Source organism: Harpegnathos saltator, unplaced genomic scaffold (assembly GCF_003227715.2).
Source record: "Harpegnathos saltator strain DR-91 unplaced genomic scaffold, Hsal_v8.6 scaffold58, whole genome shotgun sequence".
Lineage (NCBI taxonomy): Eukaryota > Metazoa > Arthropoda > Insecta > Hymenoptera > Formicidae > Harpegnathos > Harpegnathos saltator.
This window is the reverse complement of record NW_020230404.1, coordinates 2,669,803-2,693,722: the sequence shown is the minus strand read 5'-3', so window position 1 is coordinate 2,693,722 and position 23,920 is coordinate 2,669,803. Positions and strand designations below refer to the sequence as shown.

Below are 23,920 nucleotides of genomic sequence, written 5' to 3'. Positions count from 1 at the left end.
GGTGGCCTGCGCACGCGCACGTCCGAACGTTTCTTTCCATTTTCTGTTTTCTCTGTGTGTTTTGTCTTTCTTTCCATTCTCCTAAATATATAATATTAGTTAATCATTTTTTTTTGTCTTAATTCACTCATGCAAAACTCCTACAGTGATAACCGACGCCACGGGGTCTCGCGTACTACTTTGTGCGCGTGTTGCTTGCGCGTGCACACGAGCCACCCCGGGACCAACGTATATACAATATTTTCCTGCCTTCCGCTTCGCTGTGTCTCTCTTTCCGCACACCGTAACCGTATCTTCGTTCTTCGCTCCGCTGCGCGTTGCCTTGTGTTGTGCCCTCCGTATCGCCGTTCGGCTTCCTTCTTAACCGTCGGTGTCGCACAGACCTCCCGCTTTTACCTCGTCGCTTTTTAGTATTCCGTCAGCCCCCCTCCTCGTCATTAGTATCTTTTTTTTTTTTTCATTTTATGTCCGCCCCCGATCTTGTTTTTCTTGCGTATCTTTTTTTTTTGTTTCCACTGGTATGTTCGGATTTTTCATGTAGGAGAGTATGGGCTCTGCCATATCTACCTTACAAAAGTAGGCACAGCGATTTCTTTTTCTGCTTCATCTTCTTCTCTGGCGACTTCTTGTTTATTTGCCGCACCAGGTCGTAAAAAATCTGAAAGCAAGAGGTAAGAGAGAGGGATGACGATACGATAGAGGTTACGCCGCGTTAGAACTCAGTTGTTGGCAATCTTTTATTACAAAGTTCTGAGCCAGAGCTCCTAATTTTCAGTTATTTCGACAGAGAGTCAAGTTGAGTTCAAACGTGACGTGATGTTCAAAAGTGTAAAAAGAGAAGAAGAATAAACAGATCTGGACGGTCGACTTACGTCGCGAACATTAATTTTAGCTTTGGCAGAGGTCTCCATAAACACGCAATTGAATTGCCGGGCAAGGTTGACACCCTGATCCTTTCCTACTACCCTCTCGTCCTCCAGGTCGCACTTATTGCCTACTAGTACCATCGGTACATCATCTGTATCCTTTACCCGGAGGATTTGCTCCCTGAGGTCTTGCAGATCGTTGAAGGTCGATTGTGCTGTTATCGAATATACTAATACGAAGCCCTGTCCGTTTTTCATATAAAGGTCCCTCATGGCTGTGAATTGTTCCTGCGAACGCATCGAAGACAATAATGTTACTCAAAATACAACTCGCATCGTCGCAATCGGAAAATGAAAGAAAGCCAGCTACGACACGTGTCGGAGAACAAATATAAAATCGCGCGCTCCACCCGGTGAGAGTGAGAGTGAGAGTGAGAGAGAGAGTGAGAGAGAGAGAGAGAGTGAGTGAGAGAGAGTGAGAGAGTGAGAGAGAGAGAGAATATTTTCATTCGCGCGTCGGGTGATGAAGAATACACGTCCAGAACGAATAAAATCAATCATCACGATCGTTTTTTTTTTCCCTTTCGCGTATTTATGCGAGATTTTCATACATGTTCGTGCGCGCGTATGTATCGTCGTTCGTTGACGTTCCGTCGACACGTCGCGCACGAACACGCGGCGCGCGCGCGATCGCCACGAGTCGTCTGTCTCTCCTTCTCGTACATACATGGAAGGGAAAAAAATTAACACGTCATAACCTCGGCATTTCGGCGCCCTCGCGGTAAAGAGAGACAGAAGAGACATTGTATCTTGTGCGAGGTACTTACTGTGCCGGCTGTGTCTAAGATTTCTAACATACATTGTTGGCCGTCGACCTCGACTTGCTTGCGATAACTGTCCTCGATCGTCGGGTCGTACTTCTCTACGAAGATTTCTTGCACGAACTGGACAGTGAGGGCGGACTTGCCTACACCTCCACTGCCCAGCACTACTATTTTATATTCACGCATTTCCTTGCCCTATCTACTGCCTGCCTGTGCGCCTGGTCACAGTCGAGGGGTCACCGAATCCGCCACGTTTTGCTTCGATTTGCTCTCAGTGAGATGGATCTGAAACAACAACACGGCACGATGTCCGTTTAGAGGTCGCAAACGTCACGTGCGTAACGAACGGGTTAATTTCAGTGTGACACACCTTGCTCGGTGGTGGTCGGACAAGTCAGCTCTTTTATGACTCAATACTTTTTTTTTATACATATACGCGTTACATGTACACGTACATACGATGAGTTCATGCAAACTTCTGCCGAGCGAGAATCATAATTCATAATTTCTAAGTATAGAGTGCAGCGTAGAGGAGGAGGCAGGATAGATCCTTTGATCAATATGAGGTCCATTCTCCTTGTCTCTCCGTCTCTCGGCAGAGATTTGATTGAATATGGCTACCTTCTGCCGCGACTTCGTATAATTCTGAGTATTAAATGTCTCGATAATTAAATCCCTCGATGGGGTTTGCGGATTTAATTAATTTATCGAGATATTTAATATCGATAATTATATATAAAATTGCGCGCAAGCGGAACTGACTCAAAGTTGAATGGAAAATAACGGCAACAATTTTCTTCCTTCGAAAGCGAGCGAGCGAGCGAGCGATCTCAGAGAGTACAGGAAAGGGAAAGAGAGAGAGAGAGAGAGAGAGAGAGAGAGAGAGAGAGGGGGGGAGAGAGAGAGAGAGAGAGAGAGAGAGAGAAATTCCTAAGCACTATCTGAAAATCGGCGAGAAAATCAGAAATCATCGCGCCAAATTGTGGAATCCAGAAACAACGGGCGGCGCACGATTAATCGTTCCGTGAGAAAGTACCGCTGCATGCCGGTGCGATACGTTCAACAAAGTTACGCGCTGCTACACATCGCGTTGCTTTCGGCGAGGAACGACTTGTCGCGGCAATGAGCGACAAAAGGACAGAGTAGAAGGGAAAACGTGGATGTAGCGAGACGACGACGTTCCGATTGGTCGGCAATAGCATCATGGCGACGCGCCGCGGCCAATCGACAGCCGCAAAATTTTTTGCGCCGATCTGTCATTGATTTTACCTTATGAATGAGCCTGTACATGATGACAGCCGCTACTCTCGGACTTTCGCCGACTTGTTAGCGCTTAATAAAGTTACCTCGGCGGGGGGGAGGGGGGGATTGTGATTGATGTACGTGCATATTACTCGACATACAGCGATTAAAAATTATTAGCGGTAACCAGTGATGAAGCAATTTGCCGTTTCTCCCTGCGCGAACGCCGAGAATAATGTTTTTTTAATTGACTAGCAGTTTATTCTTAGATTAGCAGTTCTTTCTTTAGCAATCGCAATCTTTTCTGCTTATTGTTTACATATTTATTCCTCGGTACCTTGGGTCATTTTTTTTTCCTATAAAAGAGTACCTCTCAATTATTTAACACATTCTGATGCAACGATCGAATCACTTTTCGTCCAGCGTGTTGGCATCCTTCGATTGCCGTCTCTTCGGCAATCGGAGATTCAATTCGCAAAAAGTCGAGAGATCCTTCACGTTCTTTTATTAGGACTCTGCAAGGAGTCTAAATTCGTGCAGCGGTATATAATAAATGTACTTTGTATTTAAAGCGAAAGAAGTAGTGCCCGCTCTCGCGGGCAGTCTCGCAAGAGATGAAATTCCGAGGACGAACTCTGATCGTGAATTAGTGATTCGCTGAAATGTCACTTGGGAAATTTACCAATCCATTATCATCTGCTTCGGAACCAACGGAACGAGAATGCGCGTGCTAGCGCCACGATGCCGATTCACGACGAAATCTCCGAATTTATCCTTTAAAAGCTGCTATGAGTGAAATTTCACCTCCCCCCTGCCCCCATGTGAATTTTTCATCTTACTGTATAAAAACGTAACCATATTTTGCTTAATGATATCGTCGGAGGTGCGGCAGCGACGTCTCATGCGTATTTCAAAAAAATACGTTGTCGCTCGCAAAATGCAATTAAAGATACTTCGCTTTCCCCGCGCGGCGACAGGCATCTCTCCTTGGCCACGCCGCGGCGAGATGGAATATCAATTTTGCAGCGAATGACTTTGAAGGCAAAAAGGGAGAGAGCGAGGCGCGGCCTGAGTAAATCGATAAGAAAATTAAGGACCTCTCGTAATACATATAAAAGAAAATAACTTCGTTATCTCATGTATTAGCGTGTATCCCCCCTAACAAGGATATTACCTCTCCCGAGCTCTCGCAATTTCGCTCATTTCCTCATATCCCCTCTCCCCTCCTCCCCCGCCGCATTGTAAAGTTACACTTTGGACGTGTTTAATTTTCCCAACTTCTCCGCGGCCAACTTTTCCACGCAGCTTGCGGCGACGTTGTTCTCAAAACTTTATTAGCGAAGGCCAAACAATATCCGCAGTAACGACGGCGACGCCGGTCGAGCTGTCTCACAAGACTTCGCGATGGAGAGAGAGAGAGAGAGAGGGAGAGAGAGAGAAATAGAGACGTAGAGAGACACGCATCCGGCGTTTATAATATAATTTATGTTGTAATGCATTTACGGTTCGCCGTTTCATTGCGACGCGCCGCTGTACGGTGCAATTAAGGCACGCAATTAGGTCGTACGAACGTCAAACGCGGGCAACAAGTTGATGTCCGAAAGAGAGAGGAATCGACCATAACGAGGCGGGGAGCACCGGCGGGAGAACGGATCGAACATTTGGCGTTGTTCCAAGACATCCCCGGACCAAAAAAGTGTATCCTCGCACACGTGCAAGGTAAATAGAGGCGAAAGAGCTCGCGGACACACACCTGACACCCACCCACCCACACACACACTCTCTCTCTCTCTCTCTCTCTCTCTCTTTCTGTGTGTATCCATCTATCTCTCTGTCGCAGATTCCCCTGACCTAGTTATTAAGCTTTGGCATGGGACAGTGCCAGGTTCTCCGTAAATCGCCGCGTCTTTTGTACGAAATTCAAAGCTGCAGCGCTGCTGATGGAGAGATCTCGGGGGTCGTCCGTCGCGAAAGCGCGACGTGCGCGTCTCTCCTTCGCGAGATACGCGCGGCGCCACCGTTCACTCTTGTGCCTTGTGTATCCGCTCGCGAGAACAAATGCAAAGGCGCGCGCGCGCGCGCGCGATTCGCCATGATACCGCAAATACTTTGGATGTATTAACCCTGATAGGCGCGGCTGTATTTGATAGAAGACGACGACTTCGTGCCGCGAATTTTCCCCGATGATCCCGCGATACCCACAGCGAAATCGAACGTGAAAAAACATCATGCGCATGAATATTTTGTAATTAAATTTATGAGAAAAATTGCGACTTTTCGTGTCTTGGGAATACGCTGCGGCCATCAACGTGCCGGCGAAACGACGCTGCGCGCCACCAACGTAGTTTCAGCTTGAGAATCAACAAGCACATTTAATAAGTTTGATACGCGACTGTATTTCGGGATATCCTCTCTCGCGGAGAATATTGATATTGCGCGACTTTTCGCGGAATGATTACAGTTTCTAAACTTCGAGATTTGGATCCTGCCGGACCGCGAAAATGTCCGTCGAAAATCGCGCTCAGGGAAGTTCGGTCCTCCGTCTGGAACTTTGCACTTCCAACTCCGAACGAGGCTCGAGGGGGTTAACTTTTCGCAACACGGGCGAGGATGTCGTGGAAACGTCGGACAATCTTCTCAGCTGTATTCTTCTCGACTGTCTCCTCGAGTGTCTACTTGTTGATCGTTTCCGCGACGACGCCTCGAGAACCGCACGAGGCGTCGCGAGCTCTCCTCGAACGTCGTTCTCGCGCCACGAGCTCTGCTCGGGAGTGAACTTTGGTCAGCCTTCATCTTTGACTTTAATTAAGAGTATTACTGCCAAGACGCCGGCCCGTGACAATTAAAGCCACCGCCTGCGGGTCTGTGCGCAAGCAAGCCACCAGCAAGCAAGATCGCTTTCTTCGCAAAGTCTCTCCCTCGCTCTCCTTTTCTCTCGTTATCGGCGGAAGACCTCGCGACCTTGCTATTCTCTCGATCCGTTTTTGTCTTCCCTCTTCTTTTTTTTTACTTCACGCAAGCCTCACATAATAAATCAGCGGCGTCATGCAGTCAGTGTTTCATCGTCTCGTCGAATCCTCGGGCCGCTCCGAGTAGACTCACCCCGGATAGACGAGACAACACCTCGGGCGAAATTTCACGTTTTCCCGAGGCCTTTCGCCTTTCGTCCAATTCCGGTAGGGCATTTCCGCTTTTATCGCCGATTCATTCTCTCTACGTCAACCCAATCCCATCATCGACTTCCGCGCGTCCACCGGGACGGAACGACGCGACACGACGCGACGGCCCGACTCGCCATCTCGCGCGTGTCTACAGGCGACCGGCGACCTGCGACGTTTCGTCCCATAATTCGCATCCACCCGCTAAAGCAGCCCTCGCTGCGAAACGTGGCGAAAACCCGTTACAAAGCTCGCACACGTAGCTTTGATGCGCGGCGCAGCGTGTGCTCACAGCTCACACACACACACACACATACGCAAAAGACACGAAGGCTCAGAGGCACAATCGCCGTTGTTGCGTCTCGGACGCGTACATGTATTGTTGTCGCTTGTGTGTTTATGCGAGGAATGTGCCGTGCGCGCGCGCGCGCGATCACTTTGACCTGTAATACGCGTTATCTGCTCCAACGACTACCGATACACTTGATTGCACTCGGTCACCTTTAGCGCGGCGTCGACTCTCCTCTTCCCACAGTCGAGTCTTTCCCCCGCGCGAAGACGCGCGACATCATCAATGTGCGCGAACGTCCGTTCTCCTACGCGCACGATGCGCGCGCGCGCGCGCGCGCGACATCCTCATCAACGCGGCTCGCGGCTACCGAGGACGGGGTGACCGTAGGATATGTGAGCTGAAACTTCGACACTTTCGACGGTGTCTCTCCTCTCTTTGGAGCACGTGTCTCTTAGTAGACTTAGACGCGAGCCGCTCGTCGCTCGGCCTGAGACTTCGGGACGAATCGGCGACCGACGTTTAACGCGATGGCGTATCGGAGAAGTAAAAAATTTCCACTCATCCGGAAAGTCCGGCAGGGTTTCCCGGAAAATTATCCCGAGGGGTTAACGATCTTTCCGGAGGGAGGACATCTGGCGGCGACTCTAGCTGCGGACGAGTCTACGGGCCGGACGAGGAAATTCTAATGTCTCGGCGCGGAGGGTTTCCAGCAAATTGTTGCATTTCGAGAACTTTCCTCGGGACAATTCATGTCCCCCCCCCGACCGCGACTCGATCGCGACTCTGTCCCGCGGTGAAAGATCCCGCGCGAAAGAGCCGAGCGAGCTGAGACGACGACCTCGCTCTGTCCTCTCCGCGGTTGCGAAGAACCCTTCGTTTTCCCAGCTCGCTTACTTTCAACGCCGAGGACCGTAGCCGATATTTCCCGTTGTGCGGCTGAAGATTGATCGCGGGAGAAAGAGAGCGTCAAAGACGAGGCGAGACGACGAAAAAAGCTTTAGGACTATCCGTGCGAAACGCGGTCAATCTTGCGGTCTGATCTGCGCCGTGACTGCACATTGTATTACATACGCGCGCGCGCGCGAGCGAGCGGACTTTGCGAGTTTCTCAGGGCCGCTGGTGTGTCGTCTCTCTGGTCGTGTCGAGAGATACACAGCGCGTATTATCAAGTCGCACGTTGCGTCACGCGGCCGATTACACCGTAATTTCGCAACACGTAATTCCCGAATAGCACGCGCGTGACCGAATTCAGCCCGCGCTCGACGCGCTCACGCGACAACGAAGAAAATGCTATGACGTGGGGGCCGGCGCACGAAAGAGACATTAATTATCAATTGCGAGCTTGAATTTCATGAATATCGCGGAGCAGAGCTGCGCTTTCGAGGTACGAACGGACGTGCCGGAGTATCTCGGCGGAAATATGAGACTGCCGGCCGACCGCTTGATCGATGACTTTGGGAGGGAGAATCAGAATCGGACGCATAACATAAACGTATTGTGACTTTCTAGGAAATTGTCCTGCTTGTATACTATACACTATAAGCTGCGTGCTGCTATGTACATAGAGATCTGGGTTCTTACGAGGGCGAAAGAGGGAGGGAGGGAGGGAGGGAGAGAGAGAGAGTTGGGGACAAGAGGTTTGTTTTATATCGCCGGCCTAGCATACATTTTCGGAACTTTGAAAGAGGCAGATATAAGGTATAGTGGAGAGAGAGAGAGAGACCTGCTCGAAAAGAGAAGAAAAGAGGTTTGGCGCGAGAAGTTTAGCAACAGAAACCGGAACCTAAGATACTGTAAAAGGTAGCCACATTCCTCTTCCATTGTCGACAGACGTACACGCGCTGTGTGTCTTCGTCGTGCAGCTCCCTCCGTCAAGAATGAAGCTAGACAAAGATCGAGCGTGCCTGTGGCGTGTGCGCGGGCTATGCTTCCTTTCCTGGATGTAGTCCTCGCGTCGTAAAAAATTGCGCTGTTATCGCGGACGCTGACATTCATGCGAGTACGAGAGGAGGACTCGCGCGACTTTCTACTAGATTTATACAGCCGAAACGTCGCGATGTGAGAGGAGGGCGAAAGGTAGTCGGCTCCCCCTCGAGTCCGACGACCTGATCTGCGATTCCCTCGAAGAGGGTAAGCGCCCCTCCGAGGAAGGGCTATAAAGTTGGGAGGGTAAGCACCTTTCTATAAAGAATACATCGTACCGTCGTCGCCCTGGCGATGATTGCGAACGAACTGACAATATGAGAAAAGGGGGAGTGCGCGCGCAATCATTTACTTTCGCATTTCTGGAAGCAATATAAGAGAAAGTAACGAGAGAGAGAGAGAGAGAGAGAGAGAGAGGGTGGTGGTGCCTCGGAACCCCGCTATCGGTGAAGTTCCTGTTCCTGCATCTGCTCTCCCTCAACCACGCCGAGCAAAGTATTCCCCCCCGGCGGGTTCCCCGATGTGTCGTCGTCCAGCGCGCGATTATTTATGCCGCTTTTCGCGTTATTTTTAAAACGCGTTATTTTTACGTCGATCATCACGTCGTCATGAAAAATAGCATCGAAGCGCTGAAATTGTCACAACAACGTGCGCGCGCACGCGCGACTTCATCTTTCGTATTATACGACATTATTCTTCTCCGCGCCTCCCCCCTCGCTCTTTTAGCGAGACGATATGGCCGATGATGATGAACGACCCGGCAGGCACACGCCAAACGTCGGACACAGAGCAAGATTCGCGAGGCGGATTCTCACGTCCAACTGGAAGCGCAAACGGCCCAATGCCAGGAAATCACTCTCGTTTATGGACGACGTTATCGGAAAGTCTACCTCACCTCCGAAATAGCCAACGAAGCGGGACGACGCGCGTGCAACGACGCGGGCGCGCGCGGTACTCGCGAGCTTTTTTATCTACGCTCCCCCTCCGCCTCCTCCTCCCTGTTCTATCTCTCTTTCTACGTCGCACAAGTCTCGCTACGCTATCGCCCCGGCGTGTGTTCGCGTATCGCACGAGCCGCATGTTCGATTATCGACGCGCACGTAAGTATATCGCGCGGAGCATCCCGCGAGTCGTCGGCCATATCCGAGCAATCTGGCGGTCGCTCGACTTCGGTTTCCTGTTCTCCAACCTACTCGGTTTTCCGGCTTTCAGCTCTCAAGCGCTCGCTCTCGGCTGTGTGTTTGTCGCCTATCGCGACGCTCGCGACTGGCCGAGGGAGAGAGAGAGGGGGGGAGAGAGAGAGAGAGAGAGAGAGAGGGAGAGAGAGAGAGAGAAAGAGAGAGAGAAACGCGGTATGACCTAATTGTCCGCTCGCTCGTGCCGATTACGTCTCTCTTCGGCGCCTTGCCGTCCCTCGCCACGTGGGACTCTCTCGTCGTCCTGCGACGTCCTCGCGCTCCAGCTGACGTTAATTCCGCCGGAGTTAATCCCGGGGACAAGAGGCGCGAGAAACACGATTCGTATGTACTTGGGGTGAAAAACACGACAGGGTGTATCCGGAAACTCGAGGTACCGCCTCTGCTGCTCGGTTGCGGGTGCAACGACTGAAATTGGAGCGAAAATCCCTCGGGCGCTTTGCAAAATAAGCACGTTGGCAAACATTCGCACGGGGATTTCCAGCCACGACACGACTATCGGCTCGCATTTGCAGACACCCTGTATAGCGCAAGACACATTGTCTTCCGTTTTCTTCCCGACGACGACTCTCTCCTCTCATCGGAGCAGCCGTGGTGGATTGATTCCGCCGAGTAGTCGGTTTGTCGTCGAATCCTCTTTTTCCTCCGCAGATTCGGATCACTTGACGCGTGTCTTCGTGGCGAGTCGTCGTCGTCGTCGTCGTCGTCGTCGTCGTCGTCGTCGTCGTGCTCCCTGTTGGCGGAAATCCCCCTCCCCCCAGCGGAAATCGCCAGCAGCGGATAAACGCGGATTCTGTCGCAATCAAGCAGCGACATGTCGGGCGCTAATCGAATTTTCAGCGCGCAAACGGCTGTACGTTCTCCGCCCGTCGAGAGAGATCGCCGTATCATCGCAGCCGTAGTCGATTGTTTGCGGCCAATCGGCCGCGGCGCACACGTGGCAGGATTTTCGTCAAATATTGCTTCCGACGAAACACGAACGTGCCGGGAGCCGACGCCGACGCCGACGGCGAGAGCGTAAGAGGCCTGCAGCAAAAAGCGCGCGCTCCTGCAGCCGCATTTTTCCCTACAGCGCTTCGCACGAATCTGCTTGACCTAATTTTCCCTCAGTGAAAATCGCCGGATCTTTTCTCGTGCGTACCCGCTCCTTGTTCCCCCCGAGTTCCTCCTCCGCTCATAGATTAGTAATTAATAATTCCGCCGACTATTCACCGTAACTCGCGAGTTTGAGTCGCTTCGTCTCTGAATAGGATTTCAAGTCGGGTGAAAATGTCGAAGAGGATGCTGCTGAATAGCCGAGGGACAATGCGGCCCTCGTAGTTCGTATTGTTTCCCCATGAATATTTGCTTGCACGGGATTGCAAACGCTCCTGCAGAGTGACAAGGTGCAAGAGTCGATGAATTGAACAGCACCCGGCGTCGCATCGAGAGCAAACAAATTCTTTTTGTCAAACTTTTGTCCCATTGTGTGTGTGATATCTGCTGTAGCTTCGCTCTGCAAAAAACATTCGCGGTTCTATACAGCCGGGTGGAAAAGCAGCGAAAGCTGCATCACGAAAGCTGATCCCCTTGATCGAGAAACCGGTGTACCAAGTATTGTTTCCAAGTGATAATGCGCGTCCGCGCGTGATCCCTTCGATCTCCTAGTCGATCAAGCATCAAGCATGAAACAGCGACGGAACGGGGAAAAGTAGCGCGGAAGGAGGGAAACAGCGAACAGCGGCGCGTTTCATTAGAACCGTATTGAAAGCGGCCGCCGCGCGCGCGACGAGCGTGCTTTCGAGTTTGTTACTCGCGAGCGTACTCTGAATGCGCGCACAAACGCGGCGAATAAGCGGACGTTAATGGCAGACAGCGCCATGGCGACGAGTCCGGCGACCGTCGTGTTCCGCGAAGAGCGAATGCCGTCACCAACGTCGCGCCCGCCGGCAGCTCCGGCGACGACGTTGCGAAAAAGCCGAGCGCGGCGCTCCGCAACTTTCCTCCCCGACGGTATCACCTCGATCCGCGCTGCTCTTTAACCCTTTGCGCTCGAACGCCGCCGCCGCTACAGCGGCTAGCAAACAAACGAGAGAGAGAGAGAGAGAGAGAGAGAGAGAGAGATGCCAATGCGAAATTTTATGTATAATCTTGTTTCATGTAGAAAATATGCTCGAGACCTACCCGGGAATCAGAGTCTCGTCCGCAAAGGGTTAACGAGCGAGACGGCGACGACGTTCCTCGGCGTTGCCGGCGGGCGGCGACGCGCGCACGTCGCGAATGCCGACGTTGATCGCCGAGCGATCAATCACCGCCCGTTTCCGCACAATTTCGATTCCCCCGCGTCGTCTCGCACCGCCGACGAATAATCCTCAGGTCCTCGCGCGGTCCGTTATCCGCGCGGGAGAAACTATCGGTATTTCGTCGGCGGCGCGAGAATCGATCGAGCGCGCTTGCGGACTTTTATTATGTGCGGTACACAATGCAGTTTATACAACATCTGCATAAATCGATCGTTGCTGTTGTTTCTCCGGCTGTTTAAAGTACCGCACACTAATATCAGCATATTTCGATTATGCGCCGTAAGGCTCGTGCTTATTTCCATTGTGCCGCGGCATTACATTGTCGATACTTTCCGATGGGGCGGTGTGGTGGCGTTCACGCGCGGCGCGACAGAGTGAAGCGCAAGCCGGAGAGCGGCAGGCAGGCAGGCAGGCAGGCAGGCAGACAGTTTCGAAATGCAAATCACTTGGCGGATAATTAATGAAGGATGTTTTTCATCCTCGCGCGGAGAGTCGCGCGCGCCTCGGCGCTCGCTCGGTTCTCGTGTATTCAGCGAGCGACGCAACTCTCACACTCGCACACGCATACAAATATATAAAACATGCACGAGGGGTAAGGTAAGGCCGGGCGAAAGTATATATCGCGCTTGATTAACAGGAAGCAAATTGCACATCGTGACGCGGTTCCGCGACGGAGAGTTTAAGCAACGTTCATATCGGGAGACACGGCGCAGCAGCGGCCCACCATCTCGTCTCTCGTTTTATTTTCGTCGTTGACGCGACACGCGAGCACATCCGCGGCCCAAGCGCGAGATGGGTGGACAATAGCGTGGAAGATCGCGCGAGCGCGCGAAGTTTTCGCGCGCCATCGCGTCGCGTGAAATAACGAATCGGCCGATAAACGAAGAATCTGGGACAGGCAGCGTCCCAGTCGCCGGCCCTTGTCATCGAAAATAGCGGCCGAGGCGGCCGGGAGAGGGCAAAGGTGACAGATATCATTGATCCCTCGCCGCGCCGGCCGCGTTCTTGCCTCTCGCCGGAGCGCGCGGAGTCCATTTTCCGAAACGATACGGGCTAAATTTGAAGGAGCCGCCGTCGCCGTGACCGCTCATATTTCCAACCTACTTCTCGTCGGCCGCTCGAGACACGACGAGACACGACGAGCGGTCACCGCGAATTTCATCCCCGCCGCGCGGCCGCAACCCGCGACGATTGAAATGAACGTTAAATCAAACCATCAAATTGCGCGTGGGGGGTGGAATCTACCCCTCTCGATTTTTACGTCGCTCTACGACATTCGCTCGCAGCGCTCGGCTTTTCTCGTGCCTTTTCTCTTTTTTTTTTCATTCGAAGCGTCCCAACCGCGGGGGGGTTCTCCTTCTCCACCTCCTCCTCCTCTTCCTTCTCCTCTTTCTACCTAGCCGACAACGCGGCAGAGACCGGAGGGAATTCCACGCGGGAAGGACACGCGACATAGATTCTCATCGCTCGAGATGTTGCGTTTGCGACTAATGGATTAGTTCGATGTGTCAGTTACCGTCCGGCCGCGTGTAACACTGCGTAACTCCGCGGCCGGCATCGCAGTTAATTATATGCTGCGCGCACGAGAGTCGAGTTGATTTGACGTTAATTCGAGATCGCAAGATCGGAGAATCCATCCATCCATCCATCCATCCGGCCGGCCGGTTGCGAGCGCGATATCGCGGTTACATGGGAGGAGAAGATACGTTTCATCAGTGTCGGAACTCGTATTTTGCATTAATCGCGCCTCGTAATGTTAATCGCGCCCATTTGCGGCCCACTCACTTTTATGCCACAAGCGTTACAACGCGCGTCGTACAACGGGGAGGATAAATAGACACGATTGTTCACGCTAACGCAGCGACGTGGCATACCGCGAGCGAGCGAGCGAACGGGTGCTCGAACTAATGCGGCCAATTATTTTTTTTGCAGTTTCGCTGCCCGACCCGCGCGATTAATCGCACGGCTGCTCTTATTTTCAACTCAAATCCGCGGCTTGTTTCGCTCGCATGCGCGCGCGCGCAAGAGTACGAGAGTTTTCTCTTTGCGAGATTCTTACTCGGCGAATTCGTCGGACCTTCCATTGGATCGATAAGTCGGCGAAAGGAGAGTTCGATTTCGAACGGTGAATATTCGCTTGATAAGGACTCGTCGCGCCTTCGAGATGGTTTTGCGCGATGGCAGTATCGGGGCGCTGTAATATCACACGCGGTGTCGCGAGAATAGCTCGCCGCTCGCTCGCTCGCGCGCGCGCATTGATTTTACGCCCGAAGAATTCATATGTTAATCAGACGAGTAGGATCGCACTGCCTACGCGGGACAAATGCAGGAAATCACTCGCCCTCCCAGAGGCCGACTTTGCGTATATAGGGCGCGCGTATTATGCGTCGCCATAATGAAGCGTGATATGAAAGTCTGCGTTAACGTTAAAACTGCCGCAAGCGAGAGCGACAAATAGAGAGACGGAAAAGAAACGAGAGAGAGAGAGAGAGAGAGAGAGAGGGGAGGGGGGGAAGGGCTCGGCGACCGATTAATAGAATAATTTTTCACATTATGTACGAGATAAAGAAACAATCAATTACGATTACGACACGGCACGCGGCGAATAATCAATTCGCAATTAACAGAAGATCCCGGCTGCGCCGTTTTGTCACCGTTTCTGCGTTGCGAATATCGCATTAATGGGAGCTTTGTAAAGATGTAGACTTGGCGATTAATTAAAGGAGCATTCGTTGATAATTAAAGCCACCGGTTCGGGCGGCCCGCGGAGAGAGATCCGAGATTATCGAGACAATTATTAATGTAATGCTATCGGAGATGCGATAAGAGCGCGCAGAGTTTCATTTATGAAACTTCCGTTTCGACGGTCCGCATAAATTTAATGCGGCGCGATTAACGGTTCTTGTCGCGATGTAAGAGCGCTGGAAATGCACGGGCGGGAAGAAAGTGTCTCGGTGAACGAGAAGCACCGTAATACATTGTTGGTAGAGAGAGAGAGAGAGAGAGAGAGAGAGAGAGAGAGAGAGAGAAAGGAAAAAAAAAAAAAGAAAGGACAAGAGAAATAATAGGTTTCTTCATACACCGCATCATTGCGTGTCACGCAATGAGTCATGGGGTTCGTGAAACTCATGGCGCGTAACGACACCCTCAGCGAGTCCTTATTGAGCTTCCCGGTGAAACATGTCCACCTTTCGTAGAAATTAATGACGCCATCGCTTTTAGCATCGCTAACTCTACCCTCCTTCGCGCCACTTCGATGCGTAAATCCCCGATGGATATGGAAAATTGTCGAATTCAGCCAGCAATATTGCTCGATAAAAAGACGACTTGAGCCGCCCTTCGTCCCCCACCTCCTCTCCTTTTCTTTTTGAAGAAAGCTCACGTTCGTCGAGAGTTTAACGGAGCCGAGTTTGGCGGAGTCGAAATTCAGCATGTCTCACCGGAGGAATATGCGAAGCGGCGAGTTATTAACGCGAGTACAGAACTTCCACCCCGAATTAGCGCGATACCGCGCGAGAACGGCGTGTTTACACGGAGCGGAGAGAGAGAGAGAGAGAGAGAGAGAGAGAGAGAGAGAGAGCGAGCGGAGGAATAACGCTGCTTCGAAGACAAGACGCAAAGTCGAAGGCGGATATCGAGTTCAAAGTCGAGAGCGGAGTATCGTTTTCGCAGTTGAGTCACTATATGACGTGTTTAACAAGTGTGATCTCGCTCGTACAGCCGCGGGAATTCGCGTAGTCGGCCGCGGTTGATTGGCTTCGCGTTTATCAGCGGGGAAGGGCGCTACGAGACGGCGCGCGGTTATATCTCGCAACGCGTATGGGGCTCAGCCGTGTAACTTTCAGGAAAGCGGGTCGAGACGATGAAGTTGCCGAGCGCGATCGCGGATTTTACACACGCGAGAGAGAGAGAGAGAGAGAGAGCCGCGAGAGATAGAGAGTTAATGGGAGGGAGGGAGAAAGGGGACGGATTCTCGCCGGTATCTCGCGCGTAATCTATTCGCGATCGTATTAACCCCTCGGCGATGGTACGCGGTATGTACCAGCTGACGCGTAAAATCGCGTCCGACGAAAATCAAATTGTCACGAGCGAACGAGCGATTAAAGTAAATTGAATAGGCTTAACGAGTTTCCAGGAGATTAGCGGAAATGGCGCGAGCGTTGTAAGAGCGTGAAACAAGCGGACGCGGAGTCGGATGGAGACGCGCGCGGTCGGGGAACCTGACCGAACGAAAAGGCTCCCGCCCCTGGAACAGACGGAACAGAAGGGAAAGGAGAAAAAACCTTATCTCCCTGTTTCAACAATGATGAGAGAGCGAGAGAGCGAGAGAGAGAGAGAGAGAGAGAGAGAGAGAGAGAGCGAATCTTATCTGGTTGTTTGAATGGTGTAACTTTGCTTTCGAGTTATCGTGGATCAGACGTGAATATACATTAGCAACGTGCGCGTGTATGTATGTTGTGTATGTGTGCAATTTAATAAATATTTATCAAGCCCAGTGTGACTTTTCCAAGGATTTACGCAGCGGTGGAAAATGCGAGTTCTGTATTAGTGTATAAATCAGCCCAATTTATAGTCGTCGATAACGAAGTATCGTATTTATACGACGTTTATACATTGTACGCCGACGATAAATCGTCCAGTGAAATGGGCGATATATCGCGCAGGAGGAGAAGGAGGAGGAGTTTTACGAGATTCGCCCGCCGTTATAAATAAATTCACGTAAGTGCGCGACATCGATCTCTCCTCGCAATCGTGCCTGACCATCGATCAAACAACGCGGACGCGATGAGATTTCTCGTAAACTTTCAAGGATGAATAATTCGCGTTGCCAGATTATCGCTTAAATAATGTCTGGCCTTATCGCTTCACCAACTACCGCACGATACACGATGACGATATGCAATTGTGTGCATATCTGGTCTTTTCGTTTTTTACTTTAGATTGACTGCTATCCAACTCGTTCTGCGTGTCTCGGAAACTTCCAGCGAGTAATTTGGCCAATGTAGAGAGAGACAGAGAGAGAGTGTGTGTGTGCAGACCATTACGTTTCACGCGTAAATTAATGAGTCACGTCAGTATCAGCGCCAGTCACCGGCGACCACACACCGCCGCAGTGTCCAACGTGTTAACGTGTACGTTATAATTCGCAACGGATCCAACGTTGTCGCGATATTTTCGCCACTTAGTCGCGAGCGGCTTTTGAAAAACGAGCGCGAACTCGCGCGACGCGAAACTCTGATCGTCGAGCGCAGAGTCGCAGCGAGCGTTCCTCTTAAGCGTGTCTCCCTTTGTCTCGGATCGAGAATTCACCGATCGGTTTCCCATCGCAAACTTCGCGAAATTCCTTCCACTCTCGCGCGATAGAAATTACTCGCGGCGACGTACGCGCGCGGTTCTCTCTCAGTCAGCGACCGATAGCAACGCGACCTCTCTTTCTCATTGCAGGAACACTCGATCAGCATTACGTCGAGACACCGCCGTGCGACACTACTCTCTTGCCGTCTTTCTTCTCGAGTCACTTCCTGCGTCGCGCGGTGACTCACGTGAGCCGACTGCGGATTAAAACGCCGCCACGCTTCGTCGTCATCTCCGTCGCGAGAGAACCAATCGCGAAATCGTATCCTCGAGTACAAGAATAGCGACGAAGAACAGGGCCGCGCCGCGATCGCCGCCGATCCGAGCGAGAATGATCTGCAAGCGCAATTTTCAACATCCTCTCGCTCGTGACGTCACATTTTCATTCGCACTTTAAAGCGGATGTCTAACGACGCAGACTCGTAGCTGAGAGAGAGAGAGAGAGTTCGCGTGTTCCGCGAGATATATTAACGTCGATTTTTTGTCTTTATTTAAATTTTAATATTTTCATCTACGTTGTTCTTTACTTCTAAATATAAATGTCGGAAAATGTTCTCCCCCCTCCCCCTGTCCCTACCACGGAACGCCGTAGATCGCGCCGTAAATGCGGGTGAACGATCAGAGACGCGTCTCGCTTCTCTCTCGTTCAGCATCGATCCAAGTGTCGCCGAGTCAATATTTTTACACGCGATGCGTTCTGCGTCTCTGCCGGATCGAAGAAGAGACTCTTTAAACATTTTACGGCGATTTTCTCCTCTCTGCGCGCTGCGCATCCCCTCGTGTGTCTCCTCTTGCTCCTCTTCGCCGCCGCCACCCCCCCTCCCCGCCTCTCCGCCACTGTCTCTCACTACTCGCTTCATCTCTCTCTTTCCGCCTCCCTCGATATTAAAACGATTAATCCCCATTCTTTTCTCCCGTCACCGCGTCACGAGCTTCAACTAACGAGATTCGTGTCAACGATCGGATTTAAAAGACCGTAAAAGCTCGCGTTGTGATGAATCGACGCGTGGATCTTCCGCGAAAGCTCCACGGCACATTAATTAACAGGCAAATCCCGCGTGTCGGCGGGCGAAGACGCGGCGTAACGATTGAATTGAAGTTTACGCGAGTTTTATTCGGCCGGACCGAATCGAGACTCCCTTCGTTTCTCGGTTATGCTTCTTTGTTGCACTTGCCAGTTGCGCGATTCGCCGCTTTCTTCGCTCTCTGAAAGCCCGAGCCGCGTACATTTCATTTTAAAGACGCGCGAGAGACGACGGTGCAAGGACCTGAAACCCGCGGCTGAAAAACACGCATCTCTTTCCGGACGGTCTATTTTCTTCTTCGCCTCGCACTGCTCGCAGCGGGGTCCCCGAAAAAACATACTCCCGTAAACACGCGCTGACCATGGTTCCCTCCCCCCCCCCCGGGGGTTGGTTTTCCCCGTCTCCTTGTAAAAACGGAATACGAGGAATACGGGAGGAGATCGCTCGGGGGCCCCGAGCAGCCGCAGAGCGGTTTTCCGTCGTATTGTTTTCACGCCGCGCGACGATTCGCGCGGGTGCCTCGAAGGCACGCAGTTTTTACATTTCCGCGCGAGTAATTTACAGAAGAGTCTTCCGTACGGAATACACGAAAATATGGATGGCTAGCCAGCGGACAGACACACGGTCAAGCGAACCCGACATTTTCGTCATCAAACACACGCAACGTCGGCGGGACGAGTTCTTCGGCGATTGCTCGTTCGGCGATCGACTTTTATTCGTAAAATCTGATCTACGATATGTGCTTCCTCTTTTTTTTTTTCTTTTCTTATTCTTTGTCTCTTTCTATCATAAGGTGGGAAGGTTTAGGTCAGAAAAGGAAATAAGGAGGCAGAAACAGAAAGCGAGAAGCGTATTGCAGATGAAGCTTGAAAGCTGCAGGAAGCACGTTGGAGGCTCGCCGCGCTGGAGCAGTCGGGGGGATCGAAGCCTCCCGCGAGCGATGTTTGCGAGAACCGCGTGAACGATGCTCGCTCGCTCACGAGAAACACGCTCTTTCTATCGTCGCGTATCGCGAACAGCCGGGTGGGCCGTGACCGTAAGAGGAAACGCTAGTTGCCCGGTGCGGAACGAGCTTGCTCGCTCGCTCGCTCACCGTCGTCGATTCGCCGGCTCGCTGGGAAAATCATGAGGAGAGATAATGAAGGACGGGAGGAAGAGGAAAAAGGAGAATCGCCGCGTTTAGGAACGCCGTTGTTCCCCGACGAAGCTTTCTTCTCGCGGATCGCGTCTCTCTCTCTCTCTCTCTCTCTTTCTCTCAGCCGTGCCGAACGAGATCGGCGCGATTTCGCCAACCTTCCGTTCCGGAATCCGACGCCGTAGGCACGCGCGAAAATCATCCCCGCGTCTCTAGGGAGGACTTGCCCGACGGTGAATCCGTATCGGCGGCCGGTGGAAAAATCGCGCCGGTTTCGAGTCCCCCTTGACGGACGGACGGATAAACGAACGAATGAGCGCGAACCGCCGCCGCCGCCGCCGACACCACCACGATCATGACCACTACCATCGTCGTCATCACCACCACTACACCACAGCGCACCACCACCACCACCATAGTCGTCGTCGTTGTCGTCGTCGTCGTCATCGCCACCGCCGTCGCCGTGAACGATTTCCGGCGGCGGCAGCGGCGGTCGGTTCGGCGTGCCACGCCACGGCGATGCACGGCGCCTTCTCGCACGGGGTGCGGGCGAGCGGGCGGAAGGATCGCCACCGCGGATCTTTTTTTAGAAGCCGTACGACCCGGTCGGTCCTTACCTCCTCTCTCGTGCCTCCTGAAAGCCCCACGCTTGGTTCGCGGAACGCACAGTATCTCCCGGGTTTACTCGATAATTCTTCTTGCCTCCTCACCGTTGCTGTTCTCTTTCGTCCTCTCGTTCGCTCGCTCTCTCGCTCCGTCTACCTCTCTCACTCTTTCTTTTTCCGTCTCTGTCGCTCGCGCAAGTCGACTCGGTGGCTCTCGGGCGCGCACCACACGCACACACACACACACACACACACAACAAACACACACAAGCACGCAGCAGTCTCTTACTCCCTGTGTGTCTTACTCTCTTTCTCTCGTTCCCTCTTCTTGTCTCCCTCCCTCGCTATCGCGCTCTCTCTTTCTCTCTTCCTTTCACGCCTTCTCGTTGTCTCTCCGTCTCACGCGCGCGCTGCTCGTCCTCTCTTCTCTCGCGCGTTTCGCCTTCCGTCCGTCTCTCTTCCTCGTCACCAGGCGACTGAGATTTTCCGGCGATGAACCGCGCCGCGCGCTTCACTTCTACCTGACCCGGCTCGCTCCGACAACTCGACTCCACTCGATTTTCGCTTCGATTCTCCGTCGCCACACTGTCACGAGTTCATAGGGAGCCGCGGCGTGCAGAAGGAAAGCTCCGCGCGCTCTCGCTCTCGCTGTGAACGCTCTCGGGACCGAACACGGAACCGACGACTCGGGGGCAGGCTACTCAACTAGCCAGCCAGCCAGCCAGCCAACCAACCAACCGAACGAACGAACGAACGAACGAACGAACGAACGAACAACCAACAACCGACAGATACGACAGTGTCGCGGTCCGATTAATAGCCGCACTGGTCGAACGAATTGGAGTCGCGCGCCGCACGCCGCGAACGTACGTAGTTACACACCGAGGGGGGCCTGCTGCTGCTGCTGCTGCTGCTTCTTCTTCTTCTTCTTCTCTTCTTCTTCTTCTTCTTCTTCTCCCGTCGCCGCTGGTTTTTTGCTTTCGTGTCCCGGCGCCGATATCGGCACTGGTGCGAACCGATCGATCGATCGACTTGCTCGCGACTTCACAGCCGACAACGTGCGTGTCTCGAGGAGGACGACGACGACGACAACGACGACGACGACGCTGTTACGCGGACGGACGCGCCTCTCTGCCGCCGCCTTCTTCTGCCTTCCTGTAACCCCCGCCGCTCGATTTTCGCACTCTCGCGAGAACAGACAACGCGACACCACTGCGCGTTTCTACCGTTATCTAGGGCGATGTCTCTCTCGTCTCGATGCCGCCGCCGCGCCGCCGCCGTGCCCTCTACCTTCGTACACGCACCGCCGCCATTAGCATCGACGTGGTGCAATTGAGAAGTGCCGGTCACGCTTCTGCCGTACCGACCAAACGGAAGTCTGGTGGAAGTCACCAGAAGCGTGATGATTCCACGACGACGCGAATTTGCGGAATCGCACCGTGATCGCGATAGTGCAGCAAACAGTGCAGATTTCTACAGTTCTTTGACCCGTTTGGCTGTTGAACGCTTTTACTTTATACTCTCGAGATCGGTCCTTCTTTCTCTACTTTGATATCCGCAGGTATCTCTCCGGAGAGAAACAAGCAGCCGGGCTATCGAATCAAAATTGTCGCTCATTGTTGTTCCAACGAAGAGTTCACACTGCGATTAATTCCAATGTATATATCATGTCATATCATTCGATATCCAATAAGAAAGTTTGTTTCGTAGACGGACGAGAAAAGAGTTTGCTAGAGTTCTTCGAGAATTTTTCTATTGGATGTCAAGAATCCGTACGATGTCCAATGACAATATGACTTTTCAACTCGTCGCATCGAAATACTTGTGTCTTATGGGAGGACAATTGATAATTACGTGTGTAACTACGTTTACACGGCAAGGTTAATTCAGATTAGTAACAACTGTAGTTAGTGAATTCTTTGATTCGATTGGTATTATTCTTTTAGATCTCAAAATATATTCTAATCGGATTCAAGACTGCACTAACTACGGTAATTACTAAGTCGAGGTTAGAAGTCGTGTAAACGTAGTCTATATGCGAAATGTAACAACGGAGCATCCTTTATTTACATGCGTATCACTTACTGACATGACTTTGCTCATTTGAATTTGAGATGTTACGTATTAAAAATAATATCGGAAGAAGTCTGTAATACTACGTCCTAAAGAGGCTAAAAATTTTAAGAGAATTTATAGGAAAACTTGGAAAAAATTAATATATTTACTAAATTGTCGTGTATGACAGAGATTTCGCACTTTAATATAATTTTCTATAATATAAATCCTAATAATCCTGAGGAAACGGGTGACGGCAGGCTTGGATGCTGAATGTGTAAAAGTAACAATATAACATCTCAAAATGAGACCTGACAGCCCGCTTAGTCGCAAATTAAAATTTGCGATTCAAGCAGAGATTTTGCGAGCGCATCAACGAGATGTCGATTTCATGGAACATCAGCGGGAGAAGTTGTCCGAAATATTGCACAATTTTGGATTACATAAAAAATGGTATCGATATATCCAACTCGACGCTCCATTCAAATTGATTTACTTTGTCTTCACATCAGGCATGGGTAATCAGACGTTGGGTGAAGAGTATACTGGTATAGTACAAGCTAATCTGAAAGAACTCAAAGTCCCATCATTGACTGTAAGTTTTCAAAGTTTACATCATGGCCAACTCGTATATTGGTATTGCACTGAGTTCATCTTGTAAATCCAGATGAGAATATTAGCCATCATGTTGGAGATTTTTGGAGAAAGGATATTGCTCAAATTGCTGAGACAACTGCAAGCACAAGTTAATGAACCAGATAACCAACTGACCACAGAAGCGGTAACATTCTTAAATATCTTCCTGTTCAAGTTACGTGCCACAGTACCTATACTTGTACTATTCCACAAAGGGATATTCTACATATATGGTAGATTCTACAGCTGGGGTAGAAGAATCACTGACTTAGATTATGCGAAGGTAATTTTTACTACATTGCAACTAGAAATTTACAATACATTTAACAAGTATCTCTCAACTGTGTTGATTTACAGATATATGGTCAACAAGTATCCACTGTCAGTTGGGGATTAAAATTGTTAGGAGTTATCACTATAATTCAAAGTCTATTAAGAATTTGGCATGATGATGTGCCGCAGGATACTATTGCTATCTCAAATTCATCCGATATAAACTACGCCAGCCATAATTGTCAATTATGCCTTGAGGCAGAAGCAACAACAGCAACATTGTGTGGTCACTTATTTTGTTGGAGATGTCTTAGTGACTGGTTACGTAACAAGTCACAATGTCCATTTTGCAGGGAACATGTGCCACCATCAAGAATTATACACCTGATGAATCTTTAACTTTCTATGTAAAATATATTCTTTAAATGTACATGAGAGCTTCATATTGTACTGTACATAGCATGTAAAAATTGTATAATATATATGTAGAAACTTTATATTTTACGTATAATTAAATATTTGTTAACATATATGAAGAATACTTTCTCATGTTTAGCACATTGAATGTCCTGTGTGTGTGTGTGTATGTATATATATGTGTATGTGTGTGTATACATATATACACACATATATATATATATATATATATGACACATGTGAAACGTTACACATATAGTATATATTTTAAGTGGCAAAATTCAATTTTTGGAACAAAATGAAAGTAAATTTGCATAATAGTTTTATTATGATTTTGTAACACACACATACACATTGGGGAGTTTTATGTACCTCCTAAATCATATAAATCATAAAAACATTATGGTTCCCGATTTAAATTTTTAACTGATCTTCAGAGACAAGATGGTAATAGAGTTATTTATCTTTATTTCTTAGAAATTTATTAAGATAATGGAGACACAGTCAAGATTAACTTGAAATTTTTTATTGGTCATAGTCTGTATTATGTACAGATATATACAGACATAAGTAACCGTGAATAACGAGAATCAATAACGAGGGGACTTCTGCCACCACAAAATATCCAAATTATTA

At 50.6% G+C, this 23,920-nt stretch overlaps 2 protein-coding genes across 6 annotated transcripts; one reads left to right on the top strand and one right to left on the bottom strand.

Moving 5' to 3' along the window:
• Positions 1 to 320: 320 nt before the first annotated feature.
• Rap1 (RAS oncogene family member Rap1) lies at positions 321 to 21,123 on the bottom strand. Of its 3 annotated transcripts, none has more exons than XM_011148990.3 (4): positions 19,916 to 20,202; positions 1,694 to 1,975; positions 873 to 1,154; positions 321 to 658 (listed from the first exon to the last, which is right to left on the bottom strand). In XM_011148990.3, exons 2-4 carry the CDS (start codon positions 1,874 to 1,876, stop codon positions 569 to 571), a joined length of 555 nt encoding a protein of 184 aa, XP_011147292.1. In that variant the 5' UTR covers positions 1,877 to 1,975; positions 19,916 to 20,202; the 3' UTR covers positions 321 to 568. The 3 variants fall into 3 exon arrangements, with proteins under 3 accessions (XP_011147292.1, XP_025159755.1, XP_011147293.1); XM_025303970.1 differs by lacking the exon at positions 19,916 to 20,202 and adding an exon at positions 20,786 to 21,123 and having other exon boundaries at positions 328 to 658; XM_011148991.3 differs by lacking the exon at positions 19,916 to 20,202 and adding an exon at positions 20,209 to 21,073 and having other exon boundaries at positions 328 to 658.
• Positions 21,124 to 21,312: 189 nt separating this feature from the next.
• On the top strand, positions 21,313 to 23,355 carry Pex10 (peroxisomal biogenesis factor 10). Of its 3 annotated transcripts, none has more exons than XM_025303969.1 (4): positions 21,313 to 21,783; positions 22,471 to 22,553; positions 22,626 to 22,877; positions 22,952 to 23,355. In XM_025303969.1, exons 1-4 carry the CDS (start codon positions 21,663 to 21,665, stop codon positions 23,264 to 23,266), a joined length of 771 nt encoding a protein of 256 aa, XP_025159754.1. In that variant the 5' UTR covers positions 21,313 to 21,662; the 3' UTR covers positions 23,267 to 23,355. The 3 variants fall into 3 exon arrangements, with proteins under 3 accessions (XP_025159754.1, XP_019699068.1, XP_011147296.1); XM_019843509.2 differs by lacking the exon at positions 21,313 to 21,783 and adding an exon at positions 21,790 to 22,411 and having other exon boundaries at positions 22,952 to 23,354; XM_011148994.3 differs by lacking the exon at positions 21,313 to 21,783 and having other exon boundaries at positions 21,790 to 22,553; positions 22,952 to 23,354.
• The last annotated feature ends 565 nt before the right edge of the window (positions 23,356 to 23,920 follow it).